The 21,747-nt window shown below is 48.1% G+C and overlaps 1 protein-coding gene across 1 annotated transcript in view; it reads left to right on the forward strand.

The window, feature by feature from the left end:
- PLPP4 (phospholipid phosphatase 4) overlaps positions 1-12,950 on the forward strand; it is a 118,407-nt gene extending 105,457 nt beyond the window's left edge. The window contains exons 6-7 of the mRNA XM_024756060.1: positions 293-463; positions 12,441-12,950. Of these exons, the coding sequence (XP_024611828.1) occupies positions 293-463; positions 12,441-12,640 (371 nt within the window). The 3' untranslated portion in view covers positions 12,641-12,950. The remainder of the gene's footprint in view (positions 1-292; positions 464-12,440) is intronic.
- Positions 12,951-21,747: the final 8,797 nt, after the last annotated feature.

Genomic DNA, 21,747 nt, shown 5'->3' on the forward strand with positions numbered 1-21,747 from the left:
CTCTGTCTAGCACACAGTAGACACCCATTAAGTCATTGTTTAATGAATGAATGAATGAAATAGAATAGATTTTGATCACATGCGAGCCTGGAAGGTCATTCTCATTGTTGACCTATTCTTATTCTCATACCAGCGTGGTTCTAGCAAGAGCACAGATTGCCTAGATGGTGCCTGGTAACAACATGTCCTTGGCCCTGGTAGTGTGCAAGATGGCAGACAGAACGCTCAGGGTGCCCTGTGTCCCTGCTGCTTCCCACCTGCCAGAGTAACACCTGCTGTTTCTCTTCGGCAGTTGCCTTCTCAGGACTTGGCTTCACGACGTTTTACTTGGCTGGCAAGCTGCACTGCTTCACCGAGAGTGGGCGGGGGAAGAGCTGGCGGCTCTGTGCTGCCATCCTGCCCCTGTACTGCGCCATGATGATCGCCCTGTCCCGCATGTGCGACTACAAACATCACTGGCAAGGTGAGTTCCTGCCTGGGGCCCGCCCAGTCCTTGGGCCGTCTGCCTGTCTCCTGCAGGGAAGCGGGGAGACATACACCTACTGGGGAGAGGTAAGTGCCCACTGTGAGAAACCAGAGTAGGCTGAAATGACAGAGCAGACACAGTTTTAAAGAAAATGCACCTGTTCAGGTGAGTTCTGGCCTTCATACTGTCCTTGCTGGGGACAGAATCGGAGTTCCTCCCCCTCATTCATGCTCCAGTAGACCCCTCAGGTCCTGCTAGGATGGCAGGCGCTCAGTCACAGACTCAGATGGACTTCCCTGCTGGACCCCTTGCCTCCATCTCAGACTTGATGCCAAGTGGTTGTTGGCTCCTTTCACATCTCAGATCCATCCCACAAGGACATATCTGTCACCATGTCCAGGCCAGGGATGGATGCCAGCAGCCACTGCAAGGCTGAGTGAGGCTTACCTGTGTGTATCAGTCCTGGGGTATCTGTGCAAAGTCGAAATAACACAGAACAAGTGAGGGGCTTGTTCCTGGAAACAAACTAAACCATGCCACACCCCTCTGCAGATCGGCTGCCGCTCTCAGCTTGACTGGACCACAGTAGCATCTGCCACTGCAGGAAAGGGAGCAGAGGCATCGGCGTTGTCCACAGGATGTGTGGCCTCTGGGAGCGCAGGGTCTAGGGCTGTGTTTCCCAAAGGCCGATCCTCAGATCACCTGGACCAGGCCGCTCTGAGCTAGGAGCTGGATTCTCGGGGGTGGGTCTGGAGTGGCGGCCAGGAATCTGCATTGTTAACAAGCCAGTTTGTTAATTCTGATGACATCTGAGAATTACCATGGAGAGCTCCACTGTGTCAGCTTTCAGCAAATGCACTGAATTAAATGCGCCTAACCCAGCTTCCCTGGACGAGTGGCCTCTTCCGTGATTGGTCTGTGGCCTCCACCTGCCCTTCCTTTCCTGTCTTCCCACTGTCAGCAGGCACCATTCCCCTCCTCCCCCTTTTCTGACTGCCCTCTGCTCACCTCTTCCCAGGTGTTCCAGTAGTAGTGAGGTGGCAGTTGAGGCTAGAGGTGAGGGGAACTCCTAGTTGGAGGTGCCTTTGCCCCACCTGCTCCGGAAGCCTTCTGCTCCTTCTCTGGCCTCAGCTCCACCCTCCACCCTCCTGGAACTCACGTTCTGGGTGTCATGAGCCTCCGGCTTCAGCCTGGCGGGTGAAGGGGCAAAGGGAGACTGATGCACGGTCTGGACAGGTGGAGGCATCAGGCACTGATGGGGGTCTTGAGGTCATGCTGATGGGGCCAGTCAGTCGAGGCCCATCAGGCTGGACCCGGAGCCCTCCCTTGTTCTCTGCTTTTATCAGTGACTTGGATGAAGTTCTGGATACATGAGACCACATAATGAGAGAGGGGCAGGGAGAGGATCGCTGAGCCAACAGCACAAGGGCATAACCATTGCACCCTTGGAACTAGGAATATTTTCCAACAGAATCATTGTGGCACTTATGATTAGGGCATTTCCCCATGAGAACTGTTATGGGCTAGATGGCATTTCATGGACTGCTTCTCATTTGTCCTTGTAAACTGTAGTTTCTTTTTCCGAACATGGGAACAATAATCCCCCAATATTTCCCAGAGCCGTTTCACGGGCTGAATGAAATAATGGGTCTGAGTGTACTTTGTAAATGAAAACGTATTGCACAAATGTGAATCGGTATTGTCGTTGCTTAGTGCATCATTTCTAAAGAAGGGTGTGTGTGTTTCCCAAACCACTGATTTCGAGGTGGACATGCTTTTGGAACACGGTCTGTTTGTAAGCCGTGAATCCCTGGTTTCCACTTTTATTCAGCCACTTAGGACCTGAGAAATGATTAAGGGTCTTAGAGTTGAAGAGCTTTTGGCTTCATCTTGGAAGGTAGTAAGAGCTTTTAGGTAGTGATCTTGTCTTGAAAACCTAAGACGTGAGGTTGGCCTCTATTAAATGCTCTTTTGTTACTCATTACCGAGCTGTGGCTGGCATGTCATGAAAGGATGAAGGATCACAGCTCTTGGCTTTGGGGAAACGCTGGACTTCTGATGCAGCTGGTGCGCTCGAGGCCTGCTGGCAACAGGGCTTTACACCCATTCTGTCCAGCTGGTACAGAAAGAAACTTGGAGCAGTAGAGGGAGAATATTAATGCTCTGTGGGCTGATGGGAAAGCAAAGCGAGAGAATCTATGATCAGTGATGTTTAGGGCCATACTTGGGATGGGGGTGGCAAGCCAAAATTGCATCATGGTAGACTCCTGCAGCCAAAATTCAATGTGCCTCGGTTGGTACAGGTCATGGGTGTGGCCCAACTATCCATTCGGCTGTGCCATCGTCTGTTCAGTTTGTACCCAGGAGTCAGCCAGGAGTGGAGTGTGCCTTTCCTTGGATCCTCTGATGGGCTCTGAGTCAGGCTTATTTCACCTGAATTCCTCTTTATGAGGCCATCCGTCACTGTCTATACCAGTGGTCTCAATGGGGGCAACTGAACCTCCCAGGGGACATTTAGCAATGACTGGAGACATCTTCACAAGTAGAGGTGGTGTTTGTGGTGGGTGCTACTGGCATCTCGTAGGTAGAGGCCAGGGATGCTACTGAACATCCTACAGTGCACAAGATGGCACCTTCCCCACAGCCCCGAATGTCTGTTGCTGAGGTTGAGAAAGCCTGACCTGTGGCCACATCTCAGCTCCATCTTTCTTTCCCTTATTACGTCTTAAGAAGAAGCAATGTTCAGTGAGTGGAAAATTGTATTCATTCAACACTCACTTATTAAGGGAGAAATCATAGAGGCTGCCAAGGTTTCCAGCTTGGAGAAGGGACGGATAGTGAGGCCTTCGACTGCTGTGCAGGTGGGTGTTTGAGGCAGGATGCCCGACCGAGATTAATAAGTTGTTGCTCTTTGGTGGACTGAGGTGTCCAGTGCCCGTGGGCGGGGGTCATCTGTCATGATGAGAATTCACGGGGAGACCCATAGGCAGCAGCACAGCCTGAGAACCTCTCATTATAGACTTTAGTTAACAACATTAATATTACGAGACTTTTACGACTCCATTGCCATTTTGATTTAAGCAACTGCGCCTGATGTGGCAGGATATCCAATTACTCGATTACATGTTCATATACAGTATAGCCCGTAATCTCAAACGCTTTGCTCTGTTCATTATCATAGGGGTTTTCTGTTATCGACGCCCTTCTGGTCTTTTCTGCCTTTCCAGCTCCACTCCAAACACACAAGTCTGTTGTTCCATTAAGTGAGGAAAATGGAGGGCACAGGCCATGGTCTGGAGGGGCAGTGAAACACTTAGCAGGACCTCTTCAGAAATAAAAGCCCTGGCTGGATAATAAATCTTTATCTGGCTAAGGTTCTCCACGTCTTTGTGACATGCTGGCTTTCAGGTCAGCCAGAAGCTAGAGAGTCCATGGGTGAGGCCGACCACAGGGCCAGTGCTTCACAAAGAAGCTTACCTTTGTGATTAACTGTGTGTTTTCAGAGTTAAAACTTGTGGAATTTCCATGCTGGGAAGAACATCTGTAGAGAAAAACGCACAGAAAGAACAGAGCACCTCATTGAACCCTCTTCTGCCCCAACTCACAGTCTCGTGTGAGTGTGGCTTCCAGTCGGTGGACAGTTACAGCTAGAAGTGGCAGGAGTGTGTTGTTTTTCTCCATTAATGGACATAATGAGGGGCTGCCTCTGCCCTCAAATCCCTGGATCTGGGTCCAGGCTTTCCTTTTGTGACTCCAGCTTCCGGGTAGCCTTCTAACCAACGCTGATTCTCTAATCATAGGTCATCTTAAGCAGCGCTGAGTGCCTGTGTAGTGTTTCGTCGTAAGAAAGAGCACCTCCCTCTGAATATAATCCAGAAAACCATGTCTCAAGGGAGGAAGCAGTCATTTGTTTCCACCCAGCCTGAGGCTGGAACGCATCCATGTCAGTCACAGATGCCATGCTTGACTGGGCTGAAAATTTCAAGATGGTGCCACTGCCTTTGCCAGGTTTCTCTGACTGGGCTGTGAAGGGTCTGTGATGTGAAATGAATTTATGTGTAGTTTCCAGTCTCTGCAGATGCGGTGTTTGGGGACAGAGACACAGTGCCCGACTGTACATGAGCCACACTAAAGAGCCAGGTAGAGGCTGCTCCCTCCTCTCCCTCCACATTCACCCTCCACACACACACACACACACACACACGCACGCACACGCACGCACACACACACACACACACACAGTTGAGGGACACACACTGTTCACCAGGCCTCCCTGCCTTGGGCTGTCAGAACCAATCTCTAAATTTTCTAAATGAAGTGACTTGAAAAGGAGACTTTGGAATGAAACCGTTGTTCCCACCAAAACCCACCAGCCTTACATAGAACAGGAACACTGAGATTCTCCCTCCGAGATCCTCCGTCCTGAGTGAACTGATCTCCCCTCATCTTCCCTCTGCAGTCAGCTGTCCTGGGTGGTGGCGTCTGCATTCACATTTGTCTTCAGCTGCCAAATGCTGCTTGGGGTCTGGGGACCTCTGAGCCTTGACTGCCCATGAGTCTGCCCATCTCTGCCTTCATACCCAGGGCATCCCCGAGAGAGGGCTCGAGCGGTCTGCAGCCCCAGGCCGCCCCCTCCCTTTTAATCAGAACCCACTGGACAGGGAGCTTTGGGCCTCAAGAGAGGCTTTCTCAGCCAGGCCCTCTGCCCTCTGCCCTGGCGTCCCCCATTCCTTAGTTCCCAGGGAAGATAGGTTTGGGCTGCTCCCAAGTCTCGTTGACCACCTGGCTTCATTTATTTGAGGGAATGCACTCCTCTGTTTTCTGTGATTTTCTCTGGTTTCTTCTGTTGGCTCTGTTCAGAATAGTTCCAGAATCCAACTTCCTTTTCCCACTGTAGTCCACCCTCACCTGTTGCCTGGATTATTGCTGAAGCCCTGCTACCATTCTCCCTCCTTCCTCCTTTGCCCCTCACACTGCAGCCAGAACGAGCCTTCAAAGCCCTGTCACATGTGGTACCTCACCTCCGCGAAAAGCCCCTGGTCACTCCCCATCGCTGTCAGCGTCAAAGCCCAGGTCCTGCGGTGGCGTTAAGATCTGGTCCCTTGGTTCCTGCCTCCCTCTTAGTATTCTGCACTGCCCCTCCTTGTTCATGCCAGTGCTTTCCCACCTCAGGACCTTTGCACTGGCTCTCTCCCGTGCCTGGAATGCTCTTCTCTCAGATGTGTGTGTGGCTCCTTCCCTTCCCCCTCCTAATCTTAGGTCGAGTGAGGCCGTCTTAAGTGACCATTCTGCTGAAATCGCAGCCCGTCCACCACACTCCCTGTGGCTCTCACCTTTGCTCATTTATTACCACCGTCTGACAATCACCTTTGCTCATTTATTGCCACCGTCTGGCAATCGCCTTTGCTCATTTATTACCACCATCTGACAAACTAAGTCATTTCTTAGTATTGATTATTGTCCGGTCTTATCTACTTGAGTAGGAGTCTGCAAACTTTTTCTGTAAAGGGTCAGATAGTAAATATCTTAGGCTTTATGTGGGTCATACAGTCTCTGTTGTAGCTACTCAAGTTGGCAATGGTGGCGTGAAAGCAGCTATAGACAGCATGTAAATGAATGGTGCACATAGTTTGCTGAGCTCTGTACTAGAATATACTCTGTGTGCAGGGATTTGTGTCTCTTTTGTTGGCATGACACTTAGTAGGTACTTGTGTTAGTTTCCTAGGGCTGCTGTAACAAAGTTCCACAAACTGAGTGGCTTGGAAGAATAGAAATCGTCTCATGGTCCTGGAGGCTAGAAGCGGAAAATCAAGGTGTTGGCCAGCCACACTCCCTCTGACACCTGTACGGGAAAGAGCCTTCCTTGCCTCTTCCAGCTTATTAGCCCCAGATATTTCTTGGCTTATGGAAGCATAATTCCAGTCTCTGCCTCCATCTTTACGTGGTATTTTCCTTGTGTTTCTTCACATCATCTTCCCTCCGTGTGTGTCTGTCCCTGTGTCCAAATTTCTCCTTTTTATAAGGACACCAGTCGTAGTAGATTAGAGCCCATTCTACTGATCTGATTTTAACTTTCTCATCTTTATACGGACTCTATATCCAAATAAGGCTATATTCTGAGGTACTGGGGGTTAGGACTTCAGCATATCTTTTGGAGGAACGATTCTTGATGCATAACAGTGCTCAATAAATATGTGTGGAACGAATGAATGAATGATTTTGACTAAATCATATTCCTTTCTTACTAGTATCATTTTTTCTATACACTGGTTTTACTAAAATTATTCTTTGCAAGTTCTTCCTCTTCAAAAAGGAACAAAAGAAGTGAACTTCACAGTTCATCCATTCACTCATTCACTATGTTGCCTGTGTCCCAGGCTTTCTCTGATGGAGGCACAGTATTGAGGTAGACAGACTTGGCTCTGCCCTGCCAGCTTACAGTGTGCCAGGTGGATTGTGCATTCTCTGTGCTATGTAAGTTCTTTTATAGAAACTCAAAGTCACAAAAACAGGACGCTTCATTAGTAGTCGAATAAAAAGAACAGAAACAATCATGTGAGGTTGTCGAGTTATCCAGAGCTGGTATTTACCCTAGGGTCTTGGGTCATAGAGCCCAAGGCACACAAGGTCCCAAGTCACACCACACATCCACAAAGATGTTGGAGGTTGCCATGGCAACAGAGAGGGCTGTGTTCCTCCCAAGGACTTGACAGCACATCTTCAGAAGCCTTTCTGCTTGTTTGTGTCGGAGCAGGTGAGCAGGGCTGTCACCTCAGTAGGCCAGACTCCATGAGACCCTTTCCTGTCCTTTGACCTCATAAGAAGGGGTTGGGGTCATGCCCATTTTATGGGTAAGGATTCAAATCCAAGTTGCCTGATTCAAAGTCTAGCCCTCTTTCTACTACCATTGGAGCATACTAGGTGTTGATTCTAACCTCCCCTTTTAAATAGCTTTGTTGAGGTATAATTCATAACTCATAATTCATAAATTCTCCCTTTTAAAGTACACAATTCAAAGGTTTTTAGTATCTTCAGAGTTGTGCAACCATCACCACCATCTAATTCCAGAAAATGTTCATGTCTTCCATCCACTGCAGCCCGTTCCAGCCATGGATCTACTTTCTTTCTCTGGATCTCCCTCTTCTGGACATTGCATATTCTGGGCATCACACAATATGTGGCCTTTTGTGGCTGGTGGTGTCTGTTCTTTAGTGCATCTTGTAAATGTTGTTCAGTGCATCTCAGTTCACCAAACATTTACTGAATGTTTGCTGGGCTCCGGGGAAATGAAGGTGAGGCAGTCAAGGGGGGAGTCAACACCGAGAGGTAGATGTGGGCTGAGAGGTGCACGGGCAGCAGCCCAGAGAGCCAGTGGGGACCCTGGTCCAGGCTGAGGGGACGTGGAACACCCTTCTTTTCCAGCCCACACCAGAAGCCTAGTCAACTTACATCCTATAGGCTTACAATGACACCACCCCCTGAGAGAAGGTGGACCTTCCTTCAGTTTCCCAGACTTGCCACGCCCCTTCCTTCCTCTGCCTAGAAGACTGCGCTGTCCTCCCTGCCTCCACTTCCCCCTCCCCCGGCTTCACACCTGGTTGTCCTGCAGGGCTGGCTGGTGGGTCTTGTCCTCAGTGAAACTCCCCGGTCCGGACAAGCCAGGCCACTCTCTGGCTGATCTCACAGACCCACCTGCTCCCTCATGGCGTGGACTATAGCTGCAGCTCACTGATAAGATTGTCACTTCCCGTAGGACTGGGAACGTGTCTGTTTTGTTCAGCCTCGTGTCCTAGGACCGGGCATCACGCCTGACACCTGATCCCCGTGCAGCGTACGTGATGGATGAATGACATGAAGGCTGAGTGAGGAGACTGCAGCGTGTGTACTCCAGGGACACGGAGCTCCACATATGCCCCCATTGAATCACAGCCCCACCCTGTCCCATGCTACCATATTTGGGGTGAAGTCAAACCCAAGTAGTTTCTTTCCCTAATAAAGGCCCACTTGTCCCCTGCCTGCTTTTCTGTGAGCACACGCTCTATAGAACGTGAATGTGATTTCATCCAGTGGCACTTGGTGGCATTCTCTCTCATAAAGTAAGTCATTTTGTAAATCTTGTTCACCACCTTTGTGATGAACAAAGCCCCGGATGACTTTGTTGAGAAGACGCCTTCGCTCGACCTTTCATTGCCCTGGTTACTTCTGATAACTGTGGTGGCACCTATGATACCACTTTTTACTCATTCCATTAAATGGGAAAACAACATTGACAGCAATCACCATTCTCTGGCTTGCTGCCGCACCAGTCAGCCTGGGGAACATATACTCAGAATGATTTGATGTCTTCTGGTCAGTGATGCACTTAATAAAATGCCTTGTCACAGAAAATAGAAAGTCAAATGGCATTATTTGTAGGTTTTGCTGTGTGGTCTGTTCAGTAGTCAGTGGCTTAAATGCAGGTGTCCTGGATCATTTCAGATACTAATAAAAATAACACTCTGTGGGGCTGTTCTCTGGGGCTATTGGAAAAACAAAACAATAGTGTGACTCTAAGACCTTGAACTGGAAAAAGCCCTGGCACATTTCACAGGCTGCTGGCCACAGGCTGTGTGAAGAGTTTCTCAGTTTAAGGAATTTGATTTAATCGCGTAAATTATGCCTCGTGACTCCACTGAGGAAGTCATAGTACATATCACTTTCCAGTTTCTTGGGTGACAAATGTTTTTTAAGTTCACGTGTTTATTTAAAATGCTGTGAAAGTTTGGCCATGCTAAAGAGATGACAACTGTGGACGGCTGAGTTGGTGTGTGAGTAGAAGGATGGGAAAGGACTAGCAAGGCCCCAGTAGTGCCGGAGAGGAACAGAGGAACAGTGATAGACACTATTTTTTTAGACAGTGTATCTTAAGGTCTTGTTTTGTGTTGTGCTCTGGGATATACTGCTCAGAAGCAGTTCTCATTAAATCATTGTCACGACTCAATGACGTGGATATTGAGATTTGCGTCTGAGAGCTAGGGAGACTGAGGCTCCGAGGTGCAGTCTTGCCCTGGTCAGGGCTGCAGTGTCTTTGTCGAGGATTCCTCAGCTGGGAGGATTCTCAGGCCGGGGGTGAGAGTAGATGCTGGATACCTTACCATGGCCCCAGATGCCTGCTCTGGGAGCAAGGATGGGCCCCTGGGTCTCACTGATGTCTCTCTCCGATGGTCCTCTCCTCCCCTCCTACCTTGGAGGCTACTCACCAGGGCTGAGTGGCCACTCATCTGTTTTCCTCGCTTTTCTGCCAGGTGGTGGCTACAGTCGCACCGTGTTTGCACTCCTGTGGAGAGGAAGTAGCTACAGTTATTCATTCTCTCTCTGACCTGTTAGAATGACCTTTGTTTGTAAGAGATGTTTTATCCCAATCAGGGATAGGACCTACTTTCTGAATATGCCTTGGCAGCTTCCAAATGATCTGAAGGCAGTCTCAGTAGGCTGACCCTGGGGACCAAATTCCTGGGACACTCACATGAGAAGGCCTCTCAGCAGCCACGCACTTGCTCCTAATGAGGGAACTGAGGCCCAGAGAGGGGAACGGGGCCCACACAGGACACCACAGGACAGTAACCAGAATCTAGCCCCCAGTTACTGTGCACGTATTCACTCATCCACTTCCTTCCGCCAACTTAATTCTGCGTGAGGTGAGCAAAGTGCTGTCCCAGGCACTGAGGAATCAGCAGCCAGTGACCCAGACAGAGCCGCTGCCCTGGTGGAGTGTAGAGTCCAGTGTTAAACAGTACAGCATTGCACAGCTCGGTACGATTTGCCATATTCTTATCCCCCGGGGGCTAATGAAAGTGTATCCCTGGGAGACAGGGTCTAGTCTGGAGGTCAGGTGATGCATCCTTGCACAAGGATGTTGAGTTGAGCTTGGAAGGATGAGTAGAAATTGAATAGGTGAGATGAAGGGAAGGGGTTCCCAGGATTGAAGGGGAGAAGGGGGAGGAAGCAGACACACTGGAGAAACAGAAGGAAGATGGTGGCTGCAGCAGAGTGAGGGGACGGGGGTGGCTGGGAGGTCGGCAGGACCAGGTATGTGGTTTTGAAGGCCGTAGGGGCTTAATCAAGTCCCTAAGAGCAGTGGGAAGGCGTCTAATCAGGCGGATAACCTCATCTATTGTTATGGAATAAGATGTTATGGAAAAATCCAAACAAACTTTTTGGCCAACCCAATATTTGCACTTGGGAAACCATCACTAGCAGCTGTGTCCACCCTCAGATGCCAGAGCAGGGTCTGGGCACCTGTTCTGCACACAGTGGACCTTCATTATGCCATCGTAGGAATGCCTGTGTTCCTTACCTGTTTTGATGCTGTTTATAAATAAAATTACATGCACTAAATTACTATATTTATTTAAAAGAGCTTAAAGCTATTTATTATAGTGATTTTAAACGTTTTACTCTTAGTCTAGTAAAAATGCTGAAGGTAGAAGCAATTCTTCAAAAGATAATAAAATACCAAACTATTGTCCTTTTCCTCAAAGATGATACCAGTTATTCTAGATGGAGCCAGAATACCTATCACAAAAGGGCTGATAAGTGGGGTGCAGATATCTAAGCGGTGAAGTTTGTTTTCTTGGAAGATATATTTCTTTGACAGCCACCCCAAATTCCCCTGCAGGAGACACAGGAGAGTCAGCTTGTGACTTAAACTGAGGTCAGTACACAGTGTGTTGCTTACTGGGAAGGGTCTGGAGACTTAACGTCCCCGACACTGGTAAAGGAAAGCTGCTGTCCCCCATCTGAACCCAGGCGCCCTTCAGTCATGGCCTGCGGTGTTCTGAAAGCTGGGACAACAGAAAGCCTGGGATGAACCTGCCAGGGTTCGAGCACAGCCCCGAGAAGCAGTGCAGGCCAGAGTCGGGACGCCAGAGTTCAAGGCCAGTTCCATCATTAACAAGGGGTGGGGCCGTGGAAAGTTCTGCTGGCCTCTCTGAGCCTGAATTTCTTCTGTAAAATGGGGCTGATGCTCCCTGCCCATAGCAGGTGTGGGCGATTCAACAAGGTAATGCAGGTGAAAGTGGAAACCCCCAAATGGAGGCTGACAGTTCAGCCTGGCAGCGACCCTCATGAGAGTGCAGAGTTTCTCTTGTCAGGGGAGGTCTTCCATTATTTTAGGATCTTTTTGGCAAGAATAACCCATAGTCAGTTTAAAGGGCACGCGTGCACACGTGCACACACGTGCACACACACACACACACACCGTGAAGGTTGTTGGGATGGGCTGCTTTCATGGGGTCTCTACTGGGAACCAGCTGAATGCCCTTTTTGGCGAGGGGCCGCCATAGAGGTGGTGAAGAGGCCTGTTTCACCTGCAGATACCCTCTCCTGCCTTGTCTGCCCCCCCAGCGCCCTCCAACTTGATAAAATCTGCAGCTTTTTGGCGGCATTGGGCCCCTCCCACCGGGACTGTCGAGTTTGCCAATGCTGGTGTATAATAAAATGTTTCATTCACCTTGTGACTCAGAAGTTTCATTTCATCCCTGGGAAATCACTGACTGTGAAGCCCCACTGGGACTCTGTGGTGCACCGGCAGCATTGCAGGAGTCCAGTGGGAACTTGCTAAAGGAAAAGAAATGACAGCCCCCGAGGGTATCCAGATCCCATGGAGATGGCCGGAATTCTTCCAGAACTTGGAATTGATTTTCAAAATCAAGAATGCAAATCTGAGTTCATGCTATGTTCGGCTGCATATTATATAAGGAGAAGACTCAAGTACACACTTAAAAGGGAAGTTTAAGCTTAAAAATGATAAGAGTTTGCGGAGGCCACAGGATCTATAGATCCAGTGAGGTTTCTCTCTCCTTTAGTCTTTCAGGGGGCCCAATCAGCATACCAGTCATTGCAGCCGGTAGGAAAAGTGCTTTCTGGAAAACATAACTGGCCACATTTGAATGAGTCGTAACGCGTTTCTCCCGGTTTTGCTCTTCTGTCCTAGATTCTTTTGTTGGTGGAGTCATTGGCCTCATTTTTGCCTACATTTGCTACAGACAGCACTACCCGCCTCTGGCCAACACAGCTTGTCACAAACCCTACGTCAGCCTACGAGTCCCGCCGTCGCTGAAGAAAGATGAGAGGCCCACGGCCGACAGCGCACCCAGCCTGCCCCCTGAGGGGATCACCGAGGGCCCCGTATGACTGGGACCTCGGAGGATGGTCGCTGAGCCCAGGCCACGCTCTACCACCTATCATAACACAGTAGAAGAGGTTTTCTGTAGTGTGCTCCTCATCAGTTGTTTACCCAAGTTATCCTCCTGCTTCCATTTTGCCGACGGTGTTCCTGCTACTTTAAATGTCTACTTTCAGCTCTCCTGAATTTGCAAGGGAAGGACCCAGGAACGTTCTCTGAGAGACCTGTGGGTTTGGAAGGAGGCTGCAAGGGTGGGCGGGCACAGCTTGGTCGATTCCTCCATCTGAAATGTTTTCTATCGCAGCCAGCGTCCTATGATTTCACGGTTGTAAAGCATAATAAAATGTCGCACCTGGAAGACGTGGCATTGGCCGTTCAGCGCACAAGTCATTCGGGGCCGCAGTGAGTCTCACGTCGGCCGCCGCGTGAGCATCTGGCCCAGCGCTTGCTCTGGCTGTGGTCATTCTAGGTGCTGAGCTGGGGCAAAGGCTGAGAACTTTCACAGCAGTCGGCCACAGCTTATGTCTCTGAAATGGACTTGCAACTTGGAGATGCAGCCTTAGTATCTCCAGGGCTTTTTGAATCGTTGAATCTAGAAGGAAGTGAGATGAAGAAGCTCACGCATAGGCTTCCACCAAACACGATGAAAATAGAGATTCCAAGTATGGGGAGGGGGTCACTGCAGTTTTCTGAGGGCCCTGGCTACCATACCCTTTCAAGGGAATGGCTGGGTGACGATGAAGTAAGAAGCAGCCTCCAGGTAGGCGTTTTTCCCCTGTAGGATCCCAGTGCTTGAAAGCTTCTTCAGGTGGTGGTCGCAAGTCCCCATTCCTATCTGGCAGGTGGCGTTACAGCATGAGAGGGCGCGGGCAGAAGGTGCCGGAGCACGATCGGCAGTATGCTGTCTCTTGCTCGGCTCTTCGAACTGTTTAAAAGCGGCCAGTCGAGAACCGTTTTTAGTCTGAGTACAGAGCCTGCCACTCCTCGGCCAGCTGGTTCTCTTCAAAGCAGCGGGCGTCCCTCCGTTCAGTTCTGATCACGCGCACCAAGTGGTTCTCCAGATTCCTGGGCCTGCTGCGATGGGAAGCGTTTCTGGTGTCTGAAGACTGTCACTTTCCAGCAGTCCATGGAACAGACTGCATTTGGAAAGACTGTACAGGTGGTCACCTGCATAGCTCTGCCCTGGGTGTGCCGGTTGGAACCATCAGGATGTCTTTGATCAGCCACGTCCACTGCGGGCTTAGCCTGGGAGTGTGTGAAGATCTTATCAAATGAGCCCCAGTGCAGACCTGCAGCTGTGGTCCTTCCAAACCTGTGTCTGCACTGAGCCAGGGAGCCACCATCCTGTTGGGGGGTCGGGGGAGGGGAAGTCTTGAAGTGACATCCTTCCAAAGTCAGATGCTTTAAAATTGCAGCAGTTACACTCACAAGCAACTTTGAAAACACACGTGAGATACTTTAAAAGCTAAGTCGTAGCAATTCATGAGATCATTTTAAACCCAGAGCCAAAATTCATGTAAAATTTTAAACAATATTCTGATCTAACTAAAAATTTCATAATTTTCAAAATAAAGTCAAAAATAAAAACGCAGGAAAAGGAGCCTTTGCTACCTACTGTTTAGAAAAAGAACACCCAATGCAGCCCGTATACTTCTTTGATTCCAGTTTTCCCCATACTCTGCATAGCAAGCAGAATGAAAGTGAGAGTTACACTTCAGTTAATGATGACAAAATTCTGGACCATGAAATGTAAATTTAATATAAACACATTTAAAGATAAATGGAAGGACTGTGAAAAGTAACAAAGAACAGAGCATTGTTAACGCTGATGATTATTCAGTTGAAAGTCCTAAGACGGGCCGTGTAAATGCTTTCATTAAATTGTAATTAAAATCACAAAGGATGTAATAACCTGAAGTGTATGGCAGGATCCTTCGGAGACATAATTAACAGTATGAGCCTGTTCACAAAAGGCAGGTGTTTTTGTGGATCCATATATTTTAATTTCACGCTCCATTAAGGTGAAGGAAATGCAACAACGCAAGGCACTAATGAAACGGCCAAGAATGGAGGCATTTGCTTCCCAGACCCCGGTCTGTTTTGGATGTGAGGGGTTACTAATTCAGTCTCTGGCAAAGCAAGCTGCAGACGGTGCAAACGGAGCCCAGCTTGAAAGCTGTGCTCCGCGAGACTCTTCTTCCCTCCCGGAGTGAACGTGCTGAGAGTCCCTCTACACTGGCCAGCGCTGTGTCCTCTGTCCTGTGGCCAGCCCAGAAGTAAGGGGGCTTGGAAGGGAGAGTCCCCAGCATTTTCCCTTGTCGCCTTTCTCCAGGTCCTCAGGTTACCTGTACACGGGGGCGGGGTGGTTTCCTTGTTCATTTTATTTTATTTTATTTTAGTATTTCATTTTTGGCTGTGTCGTGTCTTTGTTGCTGCGCGTGGGCTCTTCTCTAGTTGCGGTGCGCGGGCTTCTCATTGCGGTGGCTTCTCTTGTTGCGGAGCATGGGCTCTAGGTGCACGGGCTTCAGTAGTTGTGGCACGTGGGCTCAGTAGTTGTGGCTCGCGGGCTCTAGAGCGCAGGCTCCCTAGCTGTGGCGCTTGGGCTTAGTTGCTCCGCGGCATGTGGGATCTTCCTGGATCAGGGCTCGAACCCGCGTCCCCTGCATTGGCAGGCGGATTCCCAACCACTGAGCCACCAGGGAAGACCCCCTTGTTCTCTTAATGACTGATTCCCTGGTACCACCCTGTAGCTCCTGAGTTAGAGGGGAAGGAGGGACCCGGAATCCGAGTGAAGACCCACAAGCAGTTCTCAAGCGCTGTGGCTGGGAGCCCTGCTCCTGCCTCCTTTTTTCCCTGAGAACAAGATAGGGGAGAAGGGGACTGTGCCATGGGGCTGTTCTCAGGGTGTCCTCTATTCTGGGAGTGAAAGATCTCGGATGTGATCACGTTTTATTTTTGGTTGATATTTCAGTCAGTGCTGTGTACTGTGTCCTGTAGGGCCGCTATCAACTCATCTGCTGAAGCCCCAGAGTCCCCAGTATCTCCCTTGATGGTGTCTTTTCCCCGATTCCCTTCGTCAGATGCATAAGCAACTCCTCTTGGTTTTACCTTCAAAATACACCTCACACCTGCCACTCCTCACTTGCCGGCTCCTCCCCTCCTTTGCTGTTGCCGCCCCAGTCCAAGGGGTCACCCTCTCTCACCCGAACTGCTGTGATGCCTCCTACCTGCATCACCACGTCCACCTCTGCCCCCCAATCCATGATCCACTCGGGAGCCAGAGTATCCATGTGTGTGCACATGCGTGTGTGTGTGTGTGTTGCAGGGCCCAGCATTGAGGCCAGGCAAGAATCATGACCCTGGAGATGTACAAAATATAGTCAGTATTTAATTCACAACTCACACGGTTTATCGCACCCAATCAGCACACAACACAGGTCAGACGGAGTAGGGAAAATAGAAAAAGGGGGTAACGAGCCCTCCTAGGAGAAGTCCGGGAAGGAGGCGTCTCAGCACAAGCGAAGGTCCCAGGTCAGGCACAGGTCACAGGGCCTTGGGCAGCTCCATCTGGAACAGCTCCCAGCAGCCTGGAGTCAGGTCCTTCCAGCCGCTTGGCGTGGGGTCTCTTTTTAAGGAGCAACAGGGGAGGGGTTTGGCTTTACCAGTTGTTCCTTGTGTTCCAGTGATGTCCGTGGTGCATCAGACTTCTTATCTCAGTACCGCTCTTAGTTTATCCCTCTAAGACACTCGCAGTCCTACAGCAGCCGTTTCAAAACAACTACATGGACGTTTAGGTTGGCCGCTGTGACTCCATTTTGAGCTACTTAACATGTCTTAACATGGCTTAAATCCTGTAAGTATCACACAGAAGAAATCACATCATAACCATGTGTTCTTTTTTTATTTGGATATTATTTATGTAGAATACACCTCACCTATTTTGAACATCCAGCTTTTTGAGTTTTGATCATTGTACACGGTTGTGTAACCACCACCGCAAGATACAGAACTGCTCCCTCCTCCTGGAAGTTTCCTTTTCTCCTCTGCTCACCACGCCCTCCTCTGTCCCTAGCCCCAGGCAACCATGGATCTGCTTTCTGTTGTTAAGGTTGTACCTTTTCTAGAATGTCATATAAATACAACCACACAATACGAAGGTTTTTGTTTCTGACTTCTGTCTGTTTTTGAGATCCACCCACCTCATTGCGTGTCTGCTCCAGGCTCCTTCCCCTCTGTTCATACACCAGCTGAGCAGTTTATTCCCTCTGCATCCCTGTGCCCTCTGCACCCAGCAGCTCTGCCTGGGCTCCTCCTTGCCTGGCTCTTTCTCTTTCTTCTGGTCTCAGATGCCTCCTCCTCCGAGCATCCCTCACCACACCAGTCCTCTACTCCTCTTGACACACACACACACACACACACACACACACACAATTATTTTTCTCTCAGATTCTCCTGTTAAGTTCCTTCATGTCACAGTTATATTATTCATATACTCTTGCAGGTTGAATTGCATCCCTCAAAATTCATCTGTTGAAGTCCTAACCCCCAGTACCTTATGATGTGACCTTATAAAGAGAGGGGCTCTTTACAGAGGTAATCAAGTTAAAATGAAGTCATTAAAGTGGGTACAAATCCAGGATGACCTGTGTCCTTTTAAAAAGGGGAAGTTTGGAGATAGACCTACACAGAGGGCAGACTGTGTGAAGATGGCCGTCCACAAGCCAGGGGGAGAAGCCTGGGACAGACCCTTTCCCTCATAGCCCTCAGAGGAGCCCACCCTGCTGACATCTTGATCTTGGACTTCTAGCTCCAGAACTGTGAGACAATACATTTCTGTTGTTTAAGGCACCCAGTTTGTGGTACTCTGTTACTGCAGCCTTTCTGCCCTCACCAGAGTATAGGTCTGGTGGGAGCAGGGACCCCTCTGTGTCATGCACAGTTCTGTCCCCAGGGCCCAGCACAGAGGAGACCCTTGATATGTTGCTGAATTAAAGAATGGGCACATCCTCTTATTTTTTCTCACCATTATCCCTCCAAGGTTGGCTTATCAAATTTAGGTTACCTATTTGAGGTGGAGGTGACACAACTAAAAGCGAGAGAATTCTTGATTCCTAGTCCCGTGTCATTCCAATTACTCCACAGTTCCCTAAGAGCCAGCTTGAATAAAAGAAAATCTACCAGCCTTCCCTTCTTATAGAATACAGGGTGCTTGTTCTCCTGAAAGTGTTTCAGAAGGTTCAAAGCTATCACATTTGAGCTGTGGAGAGAGAAGTAAAAATAGCAACAAAACGTAGCAACCAAACCCAGATACCTTGAAGGAGGTTATTTACATTAAACAAAGCAAACCAATCTACTTAACAAAAGCCTTCTTTTCTTAACCTAAGTATTGATCATCACACTAATACCCCAACCCATCCTCATATAATGTAATTTATTAAAATTAGATTTTTTAAAAATTTTATTGAAATATAGTTGATTTGCAATGTTGTGTTTCAGGTGTACAGTAAAGTGATTCAGTTATATATAAACATATATATTCTTTTTTTACATTCTCTTCCATTATAGATTATTAAAGGATATTGAGTGTAGTTCCCTGGGCTATGCAGTAGGTCCTTGCTGGTTGTCTATTTTATACATAGTAGTGTGTATATGTTACTCCCAAACTCCTCATGTATCCCTCTTCCCCCCCCCACCCCTTTGGTAACCACGAGTTTGTTTTCTGTGTCTGTGAGTCTATTTCTGCTTTTTAAATAAGTTCATCTGTGTCCTTTCTTTTAAGATTCCACATATAAGCAATATCATATGATGTTTGTCTTTGTCTGGCTTACTTCGTTTAGTATGATAATCTTTACGTCTATCTATGTTACTGCAAATGGAATTATTTCATTCTTTTTTTATGGCTGAGTAATATTCTGTTGTATGTATATGTACCACATCTTCTTTATCCATTCATCTGTCGATGGACAGTTAGGTTGCTTCCATGTCTTGGCTGTTGTAAATAGTGCTGCTATATTACAATTTGATTTACAGAGATCTTTCGAAAAGCTGTCCATTGTGCACTTAGAGCTGCAGGCCTATTGACTAAAACATATCTGTAAACTGTTGACCTGAAACAAATAGACCACCACGTATTTCTCCAGCAAAGATGGGTTTATTTAGGATCAGCAGAGAATTGCAATTCAGGGTCTGCAACTACAGCAAGCCACGGGCAAGTCCCCCCATGGCAAAGGAAGGAGAACACTTCTGTAGAGGGGGAAAGGAAATTGGGAGGGCCACAGTAAACAAAAGGTCATGGCTTTCCACTTGGCTGGGTCCTTGCCAGGAAAGAAGAGTCTTTCTTCTTCTTGGACTCTGCTCTCCTCACAGGGTGTGATAGCTCCCCCTTCTGGTCTCCCAACTCTATTTAATTGAGGCTTCTGTTATTAATCTTTTACAAAACCAAGGGGCATTTGCCAGAAAGACAAGAAAAGGAGAGGACAGAGTAGTTTTTAATTTGATACCTGAAGGGCTATGAGAGAGCAAATTCAAAACACCAAGTACAGGCATGCCTTGTTTTATTGAGCTCTGCTTTTTTTTCCCACCATTGAAGGTTTGTGGCAACCCTGCCTCGAGCAAGTCTGTCGGCACCATTGTTCCAACAGCACTTGCTCACTTCGTATCTGTCACATTTAGTAATTCTTGCAATATTTCAAATTATTATTTTAGTATATTTTTATGGTGATCTGTGATTGGTGGTTAGCAATAAAGCATTTTTAAATTAAGATAGGTACATTTGTTTAGACGTAATGCTGTTGCACACTTAGACCACAGAACAGTGTAAACGTAACTTTTTACGTACTGGGAAACCAAAAAAATTCAAGTGACTCGCTGTATTCAATATTTGCTTTATTGTGGTGGTCTGGAACCAAACCCACAATATCTCCGAAGTCTGCCTGTACATGTGGAGAAGTGCCTGGGAGATGAGGGCAGGCAAAGGACAGCAAATATATTATTTCTTTAAGTGGCTGAACCTTGAAGCAGGTTTGCAGTGAGACAGCTCATTCAATGAAATCGTTTTTTCTCAAGGTGCCTGAGTGGTATAGCTACTACTTTAATGTGAAATTAGTTAAGTCTGGGGAATGATAGAGCATTTAATTTGAAGTTCAGCACTGGTGTGTTCTAACTCTTGCTACTTTCTTTTTGGTGGTTCCTTCTCCTCTGTCTCTATGTACTTCAGAGTGTCTTTTCTGCATTTCTGTACACTGATGTACGTCTGTGACTTCTACACTTATCTTTCCTTCTGCCAGGTACCTCTGCCTCCCTCCCTCCCTCTCTCTCTCTCTCTCTCTCTCTCTCTCTCTCTCTCTCTCTCTCCCTCTCTCTCCCTCCACGTGCATTGATGGTGCTGAGCCTGGCAGTTTGTAGAGAACTTCATCAGTCTCCCCCACATTGAAAGCTGATCTCTTTTGTTCCACCGAAGAGAGAGAAATCCCTCTAAGTGTACGAGTGCTATCTCATTATCCTGGGGCTGGAGAGAGGAACTTCTCAAACTTCGTCATTTCAGTAAGAAAGACCTTTGAAATCTTTATAATTGTCTTCACACTCATGTCTTTCCTCTTTTTCCCAACAGCTAAAACATAGGTAAACAGTGCTGAAATCTCATTGGCGTGTCCACGAAGGGTAGGGTGATTTATTCAGATATTAGTTTGGGTCCTGTCTTTGCTGGGGAATCAAAAAGAATGAAAGCCTTTATCATTCTGTACTCTGGGTTTCTTTCTCCCCCAGGTCCCGAGAACCTGTTTCTCTTGATGGCCTTAGGTTACTGTGGGGACAGTGTTGGGTTTTCCGGGGGGACAGGGAGGCAGGAAGGGCTTTCTGGGGGCGGGGGAGCAGAAGCAGCAAAGTCTGCGTGTTGAGCTCTGGCTTAGGCGTTGAGGAGACATCAGTACACAAAACAAACGTTCCTGTACGTGTGGAGCTCACATTCGGTGGAGACTGAGAATGATGGTCTCAATGATGAGAAGAGAGCCTCCTGGGTAATGTGGGAGAGCAGTGGAGGCTTGGCTGTGTGATCTGCCTGGTTGGAGCCCTCAACCTCAACCAAGATTGACAGATACTGGGGCTGTAAGAAGGCAGCAGAATCTCTATACCGGAGGAGCCACATGGGTTTGAGCAGTGAGTGGGTTGGCAAGGACTGGAAGCCATGGGCCCCCCTAAGCATTTTCCTCTGTGTAAGATCCCCAGCTCTGGGTAGGGACAGGCCCCAACTCACTGGGCCTGGATTCCTTGCCACGCCAGAAGGATTGGGTTGGGGACTCAGAATCAAAATTAATTTGAGTTAAAGAAAATAAAGTAACTTGACATGTATTGCCCACTTAAGTTCATAATTTCCAAGTCTTACCCCGACTTCAGTGGAAGGTGTGTGCTCAGTGGCATTGTACAGGTATGTGACTTTTTGTCTTTCAGAATATTGTCCATTACTCCCTATATATTTGTTAACTGAGTCCTACTCAGTTTGGGTTGAAAAACTATAGCTGAGTGTGTAAGAGTGACACCTCTAGAATTATTCAGATCTTAGTTCAAACACAGATTCATACCCATAGATTTATATCTCACCTGTACCATGTGGCCTTGGGCAAGTTACCTAGATTCTCTTACCTTCAGTTTCTTCATCCGTAACATGGTGATAATGATAGTATTCATCTGAGAGATTACATGAGAATTAAACAAATTCAATGCATGTAAAGCCTGTAGGTAAAAGCACTTGGCAGCTGACAGGTACCTGAGAAATGCTGACTCTAATTTTTACTTTTTCTTACTGACTAATCTTGGAGAAAGGGACCGTTAGCGATCACCCACCATGAAGTTTTGAACTAGACGACTTCTAAAGTTCTGTCCTTCTCTAAATCCCAAGGACGATGGGTCTCTCATAGGGCTTAGTCTCTTCTCTTCCTTCAACTTACACTGGGTTAAAGCCATGATCGCAAGTTAGACTAAGAATACGGTGGCTTCATCCTTTAATGAGGAGGATCTGGGGTGTGCAGGAGACCAGCCAACAACCTGAGTCATGTCAGGGAGAAGATAAGGCAAGGTCTGGGGTATGTACACTGCAGCGTTCTTAGCGCAGTTCATAAAC

The sequence above is a fragment of the Neophocaena asiaeorientalis genome, unplaced genomic scaffold (genome assembly GCF_003031525.2).
Source record: "Neophocaena asiaeorientalis asiaeorientalis breed wild unplaced genomic scaffold, Neophocaena_asiaeorientalis_V1.1 scaffold85, whole genome shotgun sequence".
NCBI lineage: Eukaryota > Metazoa > Chordata > Mammalia > Artiodactyla > Phocoenidae > Neophocaena > Neophocaena asiaeorientalis.